The following is an 18251-nucleotide window of genomic DNA, read 5'->3' as shown; positions in this document are numbered from 1 at the left end:
GATTGTACTAGATTTAGTTTGTGTACTGCAATAGCTCATGTACTTGCCTCCAATTCTTTCAACAAACCAAGAGGGGGGTAAATGCTGCCATACAGTGGTCAATGTGCAATGAAAGAAACTGACCAAAGAATTAGATCAGTTTTTCACACCAGTTCTTAACACTAGCAAATTATAGAGTTGGGGGTGGTCTTTTTGCCTTGCTCTAGTGTTATACTATTGAAATCACAACCATCAAGCGACAGAGTAGCTTGCTTCTCCTTCAGTAGTATTATGTATGAATAAGCTACCTTACCTAGAAAATCTGATTCATGTAAGTCACACTGTAACTCAACTACTGATCTGGAAAAGGCTGGCTTTATTAGATATGTCTTTTAGTTAATTTGGCCACATTCTAAATTCAGAAGCACTTGTGGTAATATTACTTGCATCCAAGTCTTTTTTATTGTCAAGACTTCTGATCTTGATATCCCTACAACTATCAAGTTTTGCATCCAGAATCCTGCCACTGAAATTAGCTGAATACACTATTTTACACAGTGGAATATGCTGGAGAAAGGGAAGATAATTTTAAAAGTAGGAAAAACTATGTATTCATATTTTAACTGTTATTGTTCTCAGATTCTTAACACTCATTATTCCAAAATGACATACCCAAGAGAAGCAGATCTTTCTCGGATTCATATTTACAGTATGTGTAAATTGTGCAATAAACTGAATGATGTTCCAAATTGAAATCCTAGATTTCAATTTAACTTCCCTTTTGCAAGCACATTAATTAAAAATGCATTTCATATATTTCTCGCACATTTCAATAAGTAAACTATGCAATGACTTCGCCTGAAAATAATGGGCCCGCACGCACCTACCAATATGTAATAAACTAAATCAGAGCTCAAAAATATTATAAAGTGGTAGAGTAAAGGATACCATTTAAGTTGTCATGTGTTTATTTCTGAAACATAGCTTAAAAGTACCACCTGAAGAATATTACGATGTAGTGTAATAATGTTCATTGCTGCTAGACTTATGTGATACTGGAAGTTGTATACATAACCTTTAAAAAAGGGAAGTTCTGAGAAGCAATAAAATTTATGCTTAGTTCAGATGATTTTGCAAACCAACAACAATGAATCGAAACTCATGATCAGAAACTTACTATATAAAAAGGAATAGAATTCTTGCATAAGTACTCATTTAGTGTTATAACTATAGACTTTCCCTGGAATAAAGAACTGTCATAAGTGCAACAAAAGGGTATTCTTGAATATCCTTTGCTGAATCAGTTCCTGTTCACACGGGACATGGCTTTTAATCTGAAGCATCTTCCCAATTGTTGTTTTGTGCACATAGCCACCAATACCTATTAGAAGGTGACACTGGAAGTGAGGTATCCTTCAACTCCACCTAGTTCCAGAAATAGGATGTTTGAATTTTACCATTCCAAAGTCTAGGTCTAATTGGTATTGGGATTACTCACAGAATATTATATGTAGTTCCTTTTTTTCCATTTTCAGATAAATAACCATTAGGAAAATAGGAGTAACACAGATACTGCACCATGCATTGTATCCTCTGTAAACAGTCTTTGCAATTGTGTTCTCATACTGATGACAGCTGAAAGCCAATTAGATGAAACCGTCACATCAACATCACACTCAAGAGCAGTTTGTACTTATTTAATGTTATTTCACAAAACTTAATGAAATGGAGAAAAATGCAAATTTGGTGGTATGCTTTTTTCCTTGCATGGACCAGACGGTCTGTCATCTTGATAGCTCTCTAGGATCTTGAGGAACCTTCTAGATCGACATAGCTGTCTTGAAAGCTGCATTTCTTCAAGACCCCCATAACATTCCCATACAAGTCCCTTTTAAAGTAAGAAGGTTCTTTTTAAAGTCACTGTATCCAGAAATTTTGCATTACTCTGAAAGGTATCAACATTTGCAGAAGCAGAAAGAAAAACTTGCTCCTCTAATGAAGGTCTCACACAACAATTTCAAGTCACTAGATATTACTGGCCATCTTCTACTATTCAAGTATAAACTATTTCATTTGTGTACATCATAACCCAGATTTCAGTATCTGCTCATCTTGAGTGGGAACACAAGAGACATTAAACACATTATAACAGAAATGTTATAGAAATGTCCATGCTAGGGAATCTTCAGAACCTATAATATTAACAGCACACCATGCACATTTGGAATAAGTAAACAGCATAATTTGGAAAGAAAGGATAGCACCAGTATATTAAACTACTCCAACAATACTAAAAAAAACACACCTCTGAAACCGATTACTTTTTAAGAAGTTTAGTAAGAATATCTGCAATTATTTGTTGGAAGACCACTTGAAACATTGAAAAGTTATTCAGGATAATGTGTCAAGGTGCCAACCCCCATCCTACAAGACTGCATATTGTCCTGACATCTCTATCTTTTGTCTCTGGATTTGTCTGTGAAGCAAGGAGTAGATCTGGCACAGGAGCTAGTAACTGCTGATTCCTACTCTATTTAGCCACCTTGTGACAGTTTCAATTTACAAATGTAGCCTGATCCGATCCTCTGCTACATAGAGAAATCAGAATACAGTATAGGAGGTGGTCCTGGTCTCCCAGTGCTGGAGCAAGGGGAAATCTCTTCCTCTTGCACTGGTGCTGGGAACGAGCTGCAGTACTTCCATAGTAAGTCCAGCTGAATGAGAAAAGCCCTGATCACAGGAGTGCTACCTATATAGGAACCAGAACAGGCTAGTTCCAACCCATACCAACTGCTATTAAGAGCTGTGGAGAGTATTCACATTTTGTTACCAAGGGGAGAAGGAGGAAGAAGAGAGGCAGATGGGGACAGTTTGGCCCTATGGGATCTTGCCAAATCTATTGTTGTGCCAGAAGACACATAGCTGGATCAGGCTGTCAAACCATACCATTGGTTATTAGGTCGTGTTTTAAGCACAACTTTAGTATGGCTAATGTTAGCAGTCAGTCTTGACATCTTTGGTTATTTTTAATCAGTTACATGTAAAGAGGTATAAACATGCACTTAAATACAAAGCACACAAGGTATGAAAATTGTGTATAAGATTATGGAATACAGTATGCCAAAAGCAAATAAAGAAGTGCAGAGTATTGGGAGTGGAGTGTGAGAACTTAAGATTTAAATCAAGGCTATTTAAATCATTCATTTAAATCACTAAGAAGAAGATAAACCTTCAATTTAAATAAATGATTTAAATTACAATTTTCCACTGATACTTCACTTATATTTCTTAAATGGTGCAAATTCAATAACTAAAACATGTTAATTTACAACATCTAGGAGGGTATACTTCATGTAATTTGTTAGATAATTTGATTTTACTAACAGGAAATATGATATACTTGGTTTTTTATGTAATGGATACCTTTACTCATTACCTGTGTCAAGCTGCACTGCACCTTGTTGCACTGCTTACACTTGACACATTTTACTTTTTACCTAGGGAAGTTATTTCTTTAAAAAAAAAAAAAGTTCCCAGATAGGGCCATCTGTGCCCAGCAGTGATGACAGGTTTTCAGTGGCAAAATATGGTGCAATATGGAAGCTTTACTGAATAATGCCTTCTCTTCCCCCCACCGCTTAAATTCCACCTCTTTTATATCATGTGTCTTAACTCATTTACATTGGCCCACCCCTATCACAAAACAGCCAGCCTACTTGTCAGCCTATGTCCTTGCACATGAAAAACAGGCTAGAGGAACAGAAACAATGCCCCCAAACTTCCAAAAGCAAGAGCTGGCAGTTGCTTGTGCTGCTGGGGAGACTAGAGCCAGTTCCATGAGATGAAACTGACATGAATGCCCATGTTTGATTGGTAAGTAACTCAGTGTGTGTGTGAAGTCAAGTCACTAATTCATGGTTTAGGAAATTTAAGTGTGATATAGCATATTTGTAATGAGATTTAATTTAAGCCATGTTATTTTTTTTTCCACATGAGAATTGGAAATTTGTTCTTTGATCAGCTTTAAACGAAAATCAGATGGGTTTTTTTTGTTTTGTTTTTTAAAGCATCAGTTTTTGTCCACACTGTAAAAACAAACAATCTGCAAGTTGTGTAGTGGCACTCTGGAAATGGCAGCTGGCTACTATTTTTGAAACTGTAGAACTACAGTTTGACTGTCGGTCTACACGTTCCAACATATACTGGCTTGAACCCACATTCAGACATGTGAATACAAGTACCTTTAATCAGGTATTTAAACATCGAAGTAATCCTTAACTATGGAAATTCAGTTATTAAAACAAATGTGGTTAATAAGTAAACTGTTCCATCATACAATAAACTTGTGAAGACAAAGTGTATTTTGTTTATTTTTATTTTTTAAGACAGCTAATGTCTGAATTAAAAAGAAAAAATGATGCATTTTAGCCATCAAGTTCTCCAGACACTAAACTACCTTTTGTGTGTTTTCACCCCCAGCTGACAGGGAACAACTTTCAAACAAAAGTGTTTAATAACATGTTTGCAGGATTGGGAGACGACCCAATTCAATCATGTCTAGACATTATATAGTTTGAGAATTCTGTGACCATCTTATCTAGCTTTTCCTACATTACTACTTCGGTGCAAAATATTTTGTAACACAATATAGTATCAAAAAACTGTAGTGTGGGAAATGTTAGTGCAGTAATAAAATGGCAAAAAAATTTCTAGCTCTGGAGTTTACAAAGACCATTTAAGCCTAATTATATGTGTGTGCCACATATCACTCCAAGAACAGAAAAGACAAGAAAATCTAGTCTCATGTCAAAATGCTCTAACTGTAACATTAAGGACAACTTAAGCAAAACCATTTTGCAGATACTTTCCTTTCACCAGATAACTCAAGTGAAACTCCATTCTATTTATTGTTAGTCAAAAGCTAGCCAAATTTTCCAAATACCGCTTAGACATCTACTGTGCATATTCTATATTTCTATACAAACTTCTGAAAAAATGCTAGTATGAACCTCAGCCCTATCAAGAGACTAAAAATAATCTAACCAAGATACTTCAGCATATTTTGCAGAATCACAGTTCACAGCACTGGAGAGAGAGAAAAAGGTACCTTTCTGGAGTAAGTTGCTGATACAAATACTAAAGTAAACCCTGTTTATGCTATGACATGAGCCATTCTGCATAAATCATGCACTTCAACTTTTCAGTACAAGAATAAATTTTAAAATTCATATGTAGAAAAAAATAGCAAGTTCTCAAAACCATTTATGTTTTCTTTTTGCAATTTCTTTATGTGCAGAGCAGGTGTCAGTATAGCAAGATAGTTTACTGTAAAAGAAGTATGGATCTTGAAGCAGATTTTAACCATTACATTAACTTAAAAGTAATATAGGATCTTCTAGCTCATAGAAAGGAATAGAGCTGGCTTGGCTTTCCCCAGAGTCTGAGTCATAAGGAGCATCTGGAAGCTCCATGAAACTGTATGCCAGTTGTTCATCCTCAACATCTGACCGGACATAGCAGGAATTGCTAGAGAATTCCTCTTCTTCTATACTGTTGAAATCCTGAGGGATGTACAACATCCCTGGGTAGTTCCTGCTCACCAAGTCACTTGTTGTTTTAAGTGAGATCTTTCTAAATGCCATTAGATGCATATGAGAAAACTTTGAATATTTGAATCGTTTAAAGCCCAAGGATTCTATAGCAATTTTCCAGCTTTTCATCATCATAGCATGGCGATTCTGATGGGAAGAGTCAGGAGTGATGATAAGCAGCAATCCATTTAAAACAAGGAGCTCATGAGCCTTTTTACAGCATATCCATCGTTGATAAGGTGAAGGGAAGTAAGAAAGGAGGAGGGAGAAGACCACAATATGAAATAATTCTCCAGGCAGGGAATCAATCGGATTTTTCAGCTGTTTCAAGAAAGCATCTATGGCATCTTGTGCAAGCTGAAGCGGTTGCTGAATCTGAAGGTTTAGGAAATCACATTTGTAGACACTCTGGAAGAAGAAACAGATACACCAAATATGTATCTGGAGCCTAACATGTAAAACAATGCATGGGTATTATAGTGGACAGGCAAGAACACAATGAACTGTGACATTTTAATACACTGTAAAATGTCTACCAAAGAAGAAAGTAGGCTTAAAGGGTCATATTAGTGACTACAAGTCTTACTAAATTGATGACCAACCCAAATTAATGCATTCACCAATATACACATGTATAATAATTATGAAATGGTTTTTAAAAAAACCCAACAACATGATACAAGAAGCACCACAGAGTGTAAGATACACTGTTTTAGCATTTCACTCACAATACAATCAGAGCACAATTCAAAATTTAGTACTTCTTAGCTCCAGTTATTTACACGGGGGCTTTATGCTCAAATGTGGCTAGATCAGGTTCCTAGGGAAGACTACTCTACTGAAGTTAATGGCAAAATGGTTACCAACTTTAATTTCACTTTTAAATTTTAGTTTCTCTGATACAACATTCCTAGAAAAACAATTTTAAAAGCCTGTCAGTAGTACACACTGTTGGTAATGAATGATGGTTAGCATTTTAGGATTTAATGCTCTGGCTCTTTTCCAAAGAATTACTGTAACCCATCCCAACCCTTAGAAAAATGTTGCATGGCCAGTATTTCATACCTCAACAGCCGGGACAATGTCAATGCCAACTGTCAAGAATTCTTCAAACTTCAGAAATGGATTAAAACAGCTGCCTACATCAAGCAATCTGATCTTTCCTGAGGGATGCAGCAATCTAAATGGAAAGGAATTCAATTTGTAAAGTCACTTTTTTCAAATCATGAAGGCATAACTGCATCTTTTAGAATATGCAATTCTGCTAAAAAGCACGAAATATGTTGTAGCTCTAGTTTTACAATACAAACTATTTTTTGCATGTATACTACTCTTCTCTCCCATCCACCCCTTTTTAAAATATCCAGATTTTAAGATTTGGTGGTCTGACATGTGTGTGTATGCTTACAACGTCAAGTGCAAGATGGTTGTGGCACTGGTAGCAATTTCAAATTAACTGACCTGCATAGCTTTCCGCCTGCCCCACAGACACACACTCAAAAATATGCTATGTGAAACAAAGTTCAGGGAGTTCTGAAGCACCAATTAAGAGTACAGCAATCTGGTAATGTATCACATGGCTAGCACACAATTAAAGATCCAATATCCCAACAGTTTACATGCTGTGATATTTTGCTTATAAAAGTTTAGCTTAACCAGACATTTTGCATATAGTACTTCTAGTTTATAGTAATATTCGCTCTCTCTTATACAATAGTATTGCTACTACTTGGCCTCTTGGGCCAAGGGCAGTATCTAGTCTATTCAATCATGAATCAATTCCACTGAAATTATTTATTACAATTTATACCTCTCTATCATGCAAATGATATAAGTATATTAGTGGGACTTCAGGTAGTCACATGACTAACTTGAGTCACTGATTTCAATTGTGACTAATCATGACTAACTTATCTGAATACTGCCGATTTATATAGCACTTTTCCTTTCAAATACTCAAAGTACTTCATATACATTATCTCAGCAATGCTTTCAACAAGCATGGCTTGTTGCAACAACCTGTATGTAAAGATGGCATTATCACATCACATAAGTTACAATATCATATCCATATTTTATTACAGATGAGGATGAGGCCACCTAGCAAGTTCACGTCTGAGCAGAGATGCATCAATGAACTTTGTAAACCACCTCAAGCTTTGAAGGAGGCAGGGTATACATATCAAAGCGATTGATTCATAGCTCACACACTAAGCTACCCGACACCTTGCTTTGATACATCACACCTGCCATGAAACACACAGCACAGAGAGTACTTAATTTTTCTGTTATTATTAAGTCCATATTATGCCTACAGTCCTGTCTATTCTGTTTGAGATTTCCATCTAGAGTTTTTGCAGTTAAGCATACTCACACACACTTTAAAACCTGTATAGTATGTCACACCTGTATGTGAAAGAGCATACCCACACTAAAAAGATGTATTAACTAGTACTGTATGGATTTTCCTAAATAATCCTAAAAAGTAGTTTAAAGGAGAATGCTGAGTTTTGAGAGAGAGAGAGATCTAGTATTCTTTAGAAAAGTGTGGATGCCTGGGGAGAGCAAGTCTAGAAGCAGATGCACCTTATCAGTATGATTAGTTCTGGCTAGATATACAAGTCTTGCTGATTTCAACCAGGTGGGATCAAGTCACATGCTCAACTCTTCTCCACTGAAGTTAATAGGATTTTAAAATGTTTGGTTTTTGCTGGGGAACTGAATTTAAAGAAATACAAGTTAACTCCCTCCCAACAACCACTCCTAACCTCTTTTAAATACTTACTCATCCATTACAGAACCATGGTTTGTGTTTTCTGAAGATTCCTCTATTTTGGGAGCCAGGTGGACACTTGTGGTTTGTCTATTTTTAGTAGTAAGAACTGCTCTCTTCTCATCTTTCTCCAGTGCTTTCCTTTTCCCACCATTTTGAAAATACTCCCGACACACACTAAGAAGAAAAAGACAAAGGCAACTCTAACAAAAAACAGTTGTGATTTTATTTTTCTTAGGCACCTTATTATGCACTTTTAAGTTAACAGTACAGAGTTTCAGAGAACAAAGATAAATATATTTAAAATAATTCAGTGCCACTTCGACATAAGCACTTATTAACAAACACTGAGCAAAGTTAAGCAAAGTAGCATCCTGAAACTGTTTCCAGACGGTAGCTTCGTTACAATATGTTATATGGACACTTGGGGAAAGATGAGAAGAAATCATGGTGCTAGCTGAAGAAAACTAATATGAACATGATTCTTATTTAATTTCTGTTCCCCAAACCAACTTTGGCCAGGATCCTAAGAACCATCCAATTACTTATACCTAAAAAAAAATTTGGACTGGACTTATAAGAACTAAAGTGAGTTTTAAGAACAATTTGTAATACCATGTGGGGGTTTGACTGTGATGACAGCAGCTGAAATCTTGGCTAAATTTACTAGAGGAACTCCTATTGAAATTTAGTAGTCCAGAGGAACTCCTACTGAATAATTTGATCAGGATCTCAGCAGTATAATATGTGGAGACGTCCAAATATACCAAATGTAGAGGAGCTAGCACAATTTTGTGCCTAGATAACTGCTGGATAAGTTCCCCTGATGAACACACTGGTAATTGCGAACCCAGACCCAAATAATGACAGGACACGCATAGCTGGAAGACACCAGGGCCACTTTATTAAATAATTACAAACCTGCAACGAGGAATTGAACTAAAGTGTGGGCATCCCCTACGTGGCTCAATCTCATAGGAGGTATGCCCACAGGAGGGCAAAGGGATTTGATTTGGATTGGAACCAGTCTGAACCTTATCTCGACCATAAGGTTGCTCCCCAATGAGGGAGTGCATGCCAGCTCACCTCAACCCAGGTCATGAGGCACTGAGAGTTCGCTGGCATGCATCTGAGTGAGAGCAGATCCAGCCCGATAGTCGAGAAATCACCAAGCCCCACTTCCGGTCCGACGCTGACTGAGCAAGATGCTTCTCTTGGAGTCTCCGAGAGAAGACCTGCAGAAAGCTACTGGGGGGACTCAACAACCACCCCCCACCCCACTGGATTAATACTGGGAGGCGGAGAAGACTCAACCAGCCTGGAGAAGTCAGATCCTGCTGCGAAGGGGCGTGGGGAAGCCGAGGTCTCTTCGTGCCAGTTGAGCGACAGGGCTAGAGTCAAGGAGAGTACTGTAGTGTGTTCAGGCTGTCCTGAAACTAAGCTCGAAAGCGTTGCAACTTCTATCAAACGCCAACAAGTCAACAAAGGAATTTATTAAGAATCTCATCTAAAAGAACAAGGAAAATAACAACTTGCGAGATAGAACCTTATTTAAACAATGCTTTTTGGATGCCTTTGGATGTCAAGGTATGGTTGAAATATCACAGCCCAACATGGAGAGAGACTAAAACTTTATAAGCACATCTACAGGAGAAGAGGAGCCAAAACTTTGTAGTAGTTTCGAAGAGAGGGATGACTAATACCCACCCCTGCCTTGGTGTTTTCAAATGGTTATCAAATCTGTTAAAGTAATCTAAAGTAATCCAAATCTTGCTAAAGTTACTCAAAGTAGCCCAAGTTACTATATTGTTAGCTCACAATGCGCCCTAAGTGCAAAGATTTGATGCTGGGATCACTGAGGTGAATACGGTGAACTTCCGGGTGTTTTGAAGAGTGTGAAGTATATCTCCCACCTTCTTTTGGGGCATAGTTGACTTACAATGTGAGTCTACAAATGCGAGTTTGGGTCGAAGGGAGCCTGTGAATATATTTACAGAGTGAACAAACGGATACACCTTGAGCGAAGAAGAGTTAAAAGAGTCAAAGGGTGAAGTGGAATTAAAGTGGAAATTACACTTTCCCTTTTGTAGTCATAGGAGGCACATATTGTTTAAAGTTAATTTTGTTGTAAACATCCAATATGTTACTGTAGGTTACGGTCAGTATATTAGAATGTCTAAGAATAAGAATACTCCAACTGGACCACAAACTTACATGGCCAGAAATCTATCAGTGGGAACGATTTCTCAAAGGGATAGGTCCACTGGTGAAATGTGGGAGTTACTTCAAACCATTAATAGTAAATTAGACACAAATAACGAAGTGGTACAATCTATGGTCCATGATATGCAAACTCTTAAAGAGGACATACAACAGATAAAAGCAGATTCACAGGTCTTAAAGCAAGATATGTTGCAGTCGAATAAGGAGGTACAAGTGATGAAACAAGGGATTATAGACAACTCAAATAAATGTAACAACTTGGAAGAAATAAATAAAAGGATAGTGGAGAATACTAAACAAATTTCCAAAAGAGTAGACGCTGCAGATCAGGAGATAATGGAGTTGAAAAAGGAAAATGAAGAGTTAGCTGATCAACTTGCAATGTTGCAACTGGTGCAGAGAGAAAAAATGCTTAGAATGAGGGGAATTCCAGAAAGCACAACTCAAAACTGAGCAGATTTGCTGACAAATGAATTAGCTAAACTTTTGCAGATATATCTACTTAATATGGAAGGACTTATTGAAGATGCCTTTAGAGTAAATGCCACTTTTGCAGCTACCCACAAAGTGCCTAGAGATTGCATAATTCAAAATAGACAGGTTGCTCACCTGTAACTGATGATCTGGTAGAGATCCGTCGATATCCATAAGAATGGGTTCTGCGCCTGCACAGGATCCCCGCGGTATCCATGCCTGAGCTCGTCGAAGCGCCCAAGCCACGCCCCCACGCTGCTGCGTGCTATATAAGGTGCGGCTGAGGCGCGTAGTCCCTCAGTTCTTGGACGACCGCCGTGGAGGACGATCATCCAAAAAATTTTTACAGGTAAGTTCATCTATAAAAAAGTGAGAATATCCGAAGAGGATAGAGGCCACACACCTGTACACACATAGAAGTAGCACTACTGCAGAGGGGAAGGTCGGGAGGGTCTTATGGATATCGACGGATCTCTACCAGATCATCAGTTACAGGTGAGCAACCTGTCTATCTGGTTCGAGATCCGTCGATGCCCATAAGAATGGGTGTTTAGCAAGCTCCATTAGGAGGAGGGAGCAGTAGTCAAAATAACACCTGTTTTAAAACACTTCTCCCAAAGGTAGCTTCTGCCGCAGAGCGTACATCTATGGCGTAGTGCTTAACAAAGGGAGACTCCGAAGACCAAGTTGCGGCTTTACAGATATCCCTGAACGAGACCCCAGAGAGGTGTGCAGCGGAAGAAGCCTCAGCCCTGGTAGAGTGGGCTTTAATGGCTTCTGGAGGTGATTTGCCTTGTAGATGATATGTCAGGAGAATAAGTTCCATCAACCATCTGGACAATCTTTGTCTTGAAATTGGGAATCCTTTGCTTGGCCCCTTATAGGATATGAATAGGCAAGTAGACAGTCTGAAGGGTTTTGTGCGGTCCATGTAGTACAGGAGGGCACGGCGTACATCCAGAGCATGCAACGAGCGCTCCAGAGCAGAAGTAGGGTTCCTGAAGAATGTAGGCAAGATGATATCCTGGTTCAAGTGGAAGTCAGATACAACTTTTGGTAGGAACGTAGGGTCTAAGCGCATACGGACTTTGTCTGGATGAAATAAAGTATAAGGGGAGTCCACCCTGAGAGCTGTCAGTTAACTCACACGTCTTGCTGTTGTGACAGCAATCAGGAAGCTCGTCTTCCAAGAAAGGTGTCTAAGGGAGGACGTAGCCATGGGCTCAAAAGGAGCCTGAGTCAGTGATGATAGAACCAGCGATAAGCTCCATGGTTCTACTGGTGTCCTGATTGTAGGGTACACCCTTGACAGGCCTTTCAGGAAGGCCTTGCTCAATGGGTGCGAGAACAGTGTAGATCCATCACTACCCGGATGGTATGCGGACAACGCAGATAGATGGACTCTCAAAGACATGTTAGCCAGACCTTTTGCTTTCAAAGATGTAAGGTATCGTAGAACCTCACAGACTGAAGCTCGTTTAGGGAGGAATCCCTTGGAGCGTGCATAGAACCTAAAACGGTCCCATTTGTGCTTGTAGTTGCGGCGCGTAGATTCCTTGTGCTGATTGAGTAGAATATGAGTCAGCAGATTATCCTCCACACAGTTAGACGGAGGGTTTGGACGTCTGGGTGCAGAATGAGACCTCCGTCTTGAGTGAGGAGATCCGGATAGTAAGGTAGGTGTTCGTAGCAGTTCTTTGCCAGTCTGCGTACCTGTGGAAACCAAGGTTGCCTTGGCCACCACGGAGTCACTAGGAGGCAGCTGGTCGGATTGCAGAGAAGACAGGCTACCACTCTGTGTATTAATGGCAGGGGGGGAAACATGTAAGGCGTCTCTAGAGACCAATCCAACTGAAAGGCATCTCCGAGAGAAAGAATGTCGTGGCCCGCCCTCGAACAGAAGCGATCGCATTTCATGTTTTCTGAGCAAGCAAAGAGGTCCACTGAAGGCCTCATCCATCGGTCGAAGAAGGGAGTTATCACATCTGTCCGGAGTTCCCATTCGTGCTGATGGTCCTGCAAGAAGACTCTGCTCAGGTCGTCTGCTAGGGTGTTGTCCAGACCTTTGATGTGAACAGCTATGGGGTAAATGCGATGTAGAATACACCAGTGCCACATCTGAACACTGAGAGCACACAGACTTCGGGAGGCCGTCCCTCCCTGGCGGTTTATATATGCCTGAGCGGTTGTGTTGTCGAGGTGGATCTGAACAATTTTCCCTTGAAGGACAGGTAGGACTGACTGTAGTGCTTGAAAAACAGCCAGAAGCTCTAGGAAATTGATGTGCAATTGGGCACGTTGAGGGGACCACTTCCCTTGAATTTTGTGGTTGTCGCAATGGGTCCCCCAGCCCTGGAGCGAGGCATCCGTCGCCATCCAAACTGAAGGGGAGGGGGATTGAAAGGGTACTCCCTCGAGTAGGATTTTTTGGTTGGTCCACCAGGAGAGCGACCGAAGTACTTCCGGGGGAAGTAGAAGACGCTTCGATTGACTGTCTCTGATGGGATGAAATACTGAAAGAAACCAGAGTTGTAGCTTTCTCATTTTGAGTCTTGCATAATAGATCACTGTATTGCAAGCTGACATTAGACCCAACAGACGTTGAATCATACGGGCTGGTTGTAGGGGATGATCTTGAAACTTGATGAGATTCAGAATGCAGTTGAATCTGTCCTCCGGGAGAAAAGCTCTTTGTTGTGTTGTGTCTACGATTGCCCCTATGTAGGAGATTATAGGTGATGGTTCCAGATGTGATTTCTTCCAGTTTATCTGGATGCCCAAGTCGCGAAGTAGGTTCACTACATACTGGATGTGCAAAACTAACTCATCTTTGTCCTTTGAGGTCAGGAGCCAGTCGTCCAGGTAGGGATAGACTGATACACCCCTGGTTCTTAGATGGGCAATCACCGCTGCCATCCATTTTGTAAAAACCCTCGGAGCGGTGGACAATCCGAAGGGCAATACATTGTATTGAAACGCTTTGTCGCCGACAGTGAAACGTAGGTATTTGCGGTGGCCCGGACGTATATTGATATGAAAATAGGCGTCCCTGAGATCCAGCGTCGCAAGCCACTTTCCCCCCTGGAGTAGTGGGAGGATCTGTTGCAACGCCATCATACGGAGCTTTTTGACGTGGATGAACCTGTTCAGGCAATGGAGGTCCATGATGGGATGGATCCCCCCATCCCTCTTGGGGATCTGAAAATAATGTGAATAGAACCCCGTTAGCCTATCTGCCCATGACACCGGGGCAATAGCCCCCTTCTCTAGCAGTTCCGTCACCTCCTGCAGAAGCAGCTCCGAAGAGGGAGTGCGTCTTATCCCCGTGAAGCGTGGAAGAGTCCTGAATTCGATCGCGTAACCACACATTATAATCTTCAGGACCCACCGATCCGATGTTATATTGTGCCATGCGGGGGCATGGCTTGCCAGTTTGATTATTGGCTGGGACAGAAAGATGGAGAGATCCGTCAGTGCTGGTGGAGAAGCCCCCGCAGGCAGGGAAGAGGGGATGCGTGGAGATGATAGGGAGGCAGGTGTCAATGGGCAGTCCACAGTTTCAAAGACGCTTCTGGGCCTCCTGTGGCTTCACTCGCTGCGATTGAGGAGCCTTTTTCTTATGATAGAACAGGTGACGTTGGTAAGAAGAGTAGGGCTTCCTAAAATCACGCCTGTCTTGTGATCTGTAGGAAGGTCTGGATTTTCCATAGTAGTTCCTGTACGTTGATGTTGAGGAAGAGATCGAGGGATGCGAGCTAAAAGTCTTTGCAGTGAATTTTGATTTCTTTAACTGCTCCATAGTGGAGTCAGTTGTTTCACTGAAAAGGCCGGTACCATCAAATGGCAATCCTTCTATTCTCTCTCTCATGTCCATTTGGAGTCCCATAGAACTCAGCCAAGCATGTCTTCTCAGGTTTATTGCTGCCATCATTGCCCGGGATTCGCTCTCAGCCAGATGTTTGGCAATGCTGAGCTGTCTGCGTGTTAGGTCCCCTGAGTTCTCTAGGACTTGGTGGAACTTAGCCTTAAAGTCTTCTAAGGATAGGCAGTCCAAATCTTTTTCTAATTGTTCCCAGAGACCATGAGTATACATTGTAGTGCAGGCTGCATAGTTCGCTACCTTAATAGAAAAGCAAGAAGCTGAATAGATCTTCCTTCCCAATAGGTCCAGTTTCCTGCCTTCCTTGTCAGGAGGGACTGTGTACCTCTTGCCAGACTTAGACGCCGCAGCATAATCTATTACTAGAGAGTTAGGTGCCGGGTGCTTGAGCAGATAGTCATTGTCCTTATCTTGAATCCTATAAAGACTTCCCAATTTCTTTGAAGTCGGGGTGGAAGTGTGGAGGACTTCCCAAGCGCATTTCGCAGCCCTTGTAATTACTGGCAACATTGGAAGGGCAACTGGGGCAGTCATTTGAGACTTCAACATAAATTTATATACTGGGTCGTCAATAGTCGCCAACTGCGACTGGATATCTAGACCAAGAGCATCAACCATGGCCCGAATCTGTTTGGTATGCTTTCATTTCATCATTTGGTGAAACATAGGTCACCGGTGTCACATCTGTAGGTGGTTCTACAATAGAACTGGTGTCTTCAGGGTCGGACTCAAAGTCAGAGGAGCCGTAATGTTCCGAAGGAGAGGCAGGTTGCAGCTGAGCGTCCTCAGCACGGTGAGGATCCGTTTGCGTGGCTGAATTGTTTTGTAGTGTTAGAAGATCTGTCTGTGTAGATGTAGACGTAAGTTGGATTGATGAAGTCTGTGTGGCGCGATAGCCCCTCGTGGAGCCATATGTTTGGGTCGCAATTGTCGTAAAGGTGGAAAAGGGATGAGCAGGTGTCACTGGCCTCCAGGTCAGGTTAGTGCCATCTCTGTAGGGACCAGCTGGAGAAGAGACTCCCAATGAAGGGTGTCTGTGGCCACAGGAATGCCAAGGAGTGTGTGGCAAGTTGCTGGAGGATGGTGGAGCCGGAGGATGAGACAAGGTAGGCGTTCCTTCCTCAGCTTCAACGCCCACTGAAGGGAAGCCGGTGAATGTCGAGCAGCCGCTCGACGTCAAGTCCAGGAGAGACAGAAGAGATCGGGTTGCTGCTGGGAGAGACTCTCCGGCATCGACATCCACAACCTGGAAAGTCGGTATCGGGGGTCGATATCGAGGGGTTACTTGCGTCGATGTTGACAGGACTGGAGTGTGCAAGTTGGATGGCACAAAAGCCAAGGCTTGCGGTGTCAAAGGCGAGGCTGACGAAGCTAGAGGTGTCGGAGCCGGTGAGAGAGTTCTTGCTGTCGGTACCGAAGCTCGTGGAGAGCGATGAAGGTTCGAAGCCCGCTCGTCGTCGCGCAAAACTTGTCCGGCGTCGAAGGAGGAAACGGTCCAATGTAGTCATTTGAGATGGATCGGCATCGAGCATTCTCAATGTCGACATGTCAGTAACGGGAGGATGCGACGACGGGGCATCCACGTCGATAATTATCGGTGTCGAGGAAACAGGTAGCTCCTCCAGAACCACCGTCTGTACTGCGGAGACAGTCGACGTCGATGGCTTTGATACCAATTCCAATGATTGCGCCGTAGAGGGAGATGGTGTGTGACCCCGTGGGCTCTCGCGAATCTTTCGACATTTAGAGTCAGTCGGAATCGAGAGGTCATCATGTCGATGTTTCGAAGCCTTATCACAGTCTTTGGAGTGATGAGAGGGCTTCAAGGTAGAAGAGCCTGAGCTCTTTGATGAGGTCTTTTCAAGTGTCGAGCGTCTATCCAATGTCGAGGCGGTTCTCGACATTGACAAAGTTTTGGTGGGAACTATGTCGGAGGTTTTTTCCCTGCTCAACGTCGACGAAGGTTTTGGCGCCTTAGATGTCGACGGTCGAGGAGTGCCTGGTGTAGAAGGGCTCAAAACATCATCGTAAATCGCCGCACGGAGGCGAAGAGCCCGATTCTTTCAAGTCTGTTTCGAGAAAGACAGACAGATTTTACAGGAGGAGAAGTTATGCTCCTCACCAAGGCACAAAAGGCAGAGATCATGAAGGTCTTTGGAAGGTAACTTAGCCCTGCAGCCTTCACACCATTTGAAAGATTTTTTCCCGTCAGCCATATCAAGGTCAAAGCCATACCACGTCCGTTTGCCAGAAGTCACCGAAGCCAGTCCAAAACAAGAGCCAGAGAATCACCGAATGCCGTTCTGTAAGTAGAGCCAGAGAAATCACAGAAGCCAGTCCAAGTCAGATAGAGCCAGGGAAGTCTGAAATTTCCAGTCCAAGTCAAGAGGATCGATGAACAACAGAGGAACTAGTAAAGACGAAGAGGCACAGACCGCAGGTCCAGGACAGAAGGCGGTCGGAAAAAGAACTGAGGGACTATGCGCCTCAGCCGCGCCTTATATAGCACGCAGCAGCGAAGGGGCGTGGCTTGGGCGCTTCGACGAGCTCAGGCATGGATACCGCGGGGATCCTGCGCAGGCACAGAACCCATTCTTATGGGCATCGACGGATCTCGAACCAGATCTACCCGAGACCATATTATACAAGCCCATTTTCAAAATAAATGGGAAATTAATGGACAAACAATTATGGCGATGAAAGAAATCCCAAGGAGTCTTCTTAAGAAACTAAAAGACTACAGGGATTTGACTGATACTTTAAAACAAAATAAAATCCCCTTTAGATGGGAGTTCCCTCAAGGGGTTGCCTTTACCTATAAAAATAAGATATATAGATTGACCGAAGACTATAAAATAAAACAATTTTTCCGCAGATACAGGAACGATCTTCAGGTCTCAGGGGATCTCCAAAAGACACAAGGCAATAAATAAGGGCGGGGGGATTAGTAAAATAAATAAATAGTCAGTATGGAAATAAAATTCTTTTCCTTAAATGTAAATGGTTTAAATATAAAAACAAAACGCCAAAATTTTTTCCATGATCTAAAGGAAAGAAAGTTAGACTTGATTTGCTTACAGGAAGTGCATATAAGAAGGAGAGATAGAAAATACCTACAAAACAAAGCAATTGGCCAGCAATTTGAAACATTAGATATTAAGGGAAAAGGGGGAGTAGTCTTTTATATAAAAGACCTTTTAGAGCCCAAACTGATATATAAAGATGATTATGGAAGAGTTTTGATAGTAGAAATAAAGGCTGGAGACTTAAAATACATAGTAGTGGGCATATATGCTCCTAGAGGCAAAAGCAGACTTCTATAGAAAACTGG

General features: G+C 41.5%; 1 protein-coding gene across 7 annotated transcripts in view; it reads right to left on the bottom strand.

Annotated features, from left to right (window-relative positions):
- Positions 1 to 1660: 1660 nt before the first annotated feature.
- BMT2 (base methyltransferase of 25S rRNA 2 homolog) overlaps positions 1661 to 18251 on the bottom strand; it is a 39033-nt gene continuing 22442 nt past the window's right edge. For 6 of the 7 annotated variants that reach the window (XM_053252390.1, XM_053252391.1, XM_053252385.1 and 3 more), the window contains 3 exons: positions 8356 to 8520; positions 6636 to 6750; positions 1661 to 5978 (listed from right to left, as the gene is read on the bottom strand). In XM_053252390.1, coding sequence (XP_053108365.1) covers positions 5349 to 5978; positions 6636 to 6750; positions 8356 to 8520 — 910 coding nt within the window. In that variant the 3' untranslated portion in view covers positions 1661 to 5348. The remainder of the gene's footprint in view (positions 5979 to 6635; positions 6751 to 8355; positions 8521 to 18251) is intronic. The other variant, XM_053252386.1, reaches the window with a different exon arrangement.

The sequence above is a fragment of the Hemicordylus capensis genome, chromosome 5, assembly GCF_027244095.1.
Source record: "Hemicordylus capensis ecotype Gifberg chromosome 5, rHemCap1.1.pri, whole genome shotgun sequence".
Lineage (NCBI taxonomy): Eukaryota > Metazoa > Chordata > Lepidosauria > Squamata > Cordylidae > Hemicordylus > Hemicordylus capensis.
This window is presented reverse-complemented; position numbering and strand designations above follow the sequence as displayed.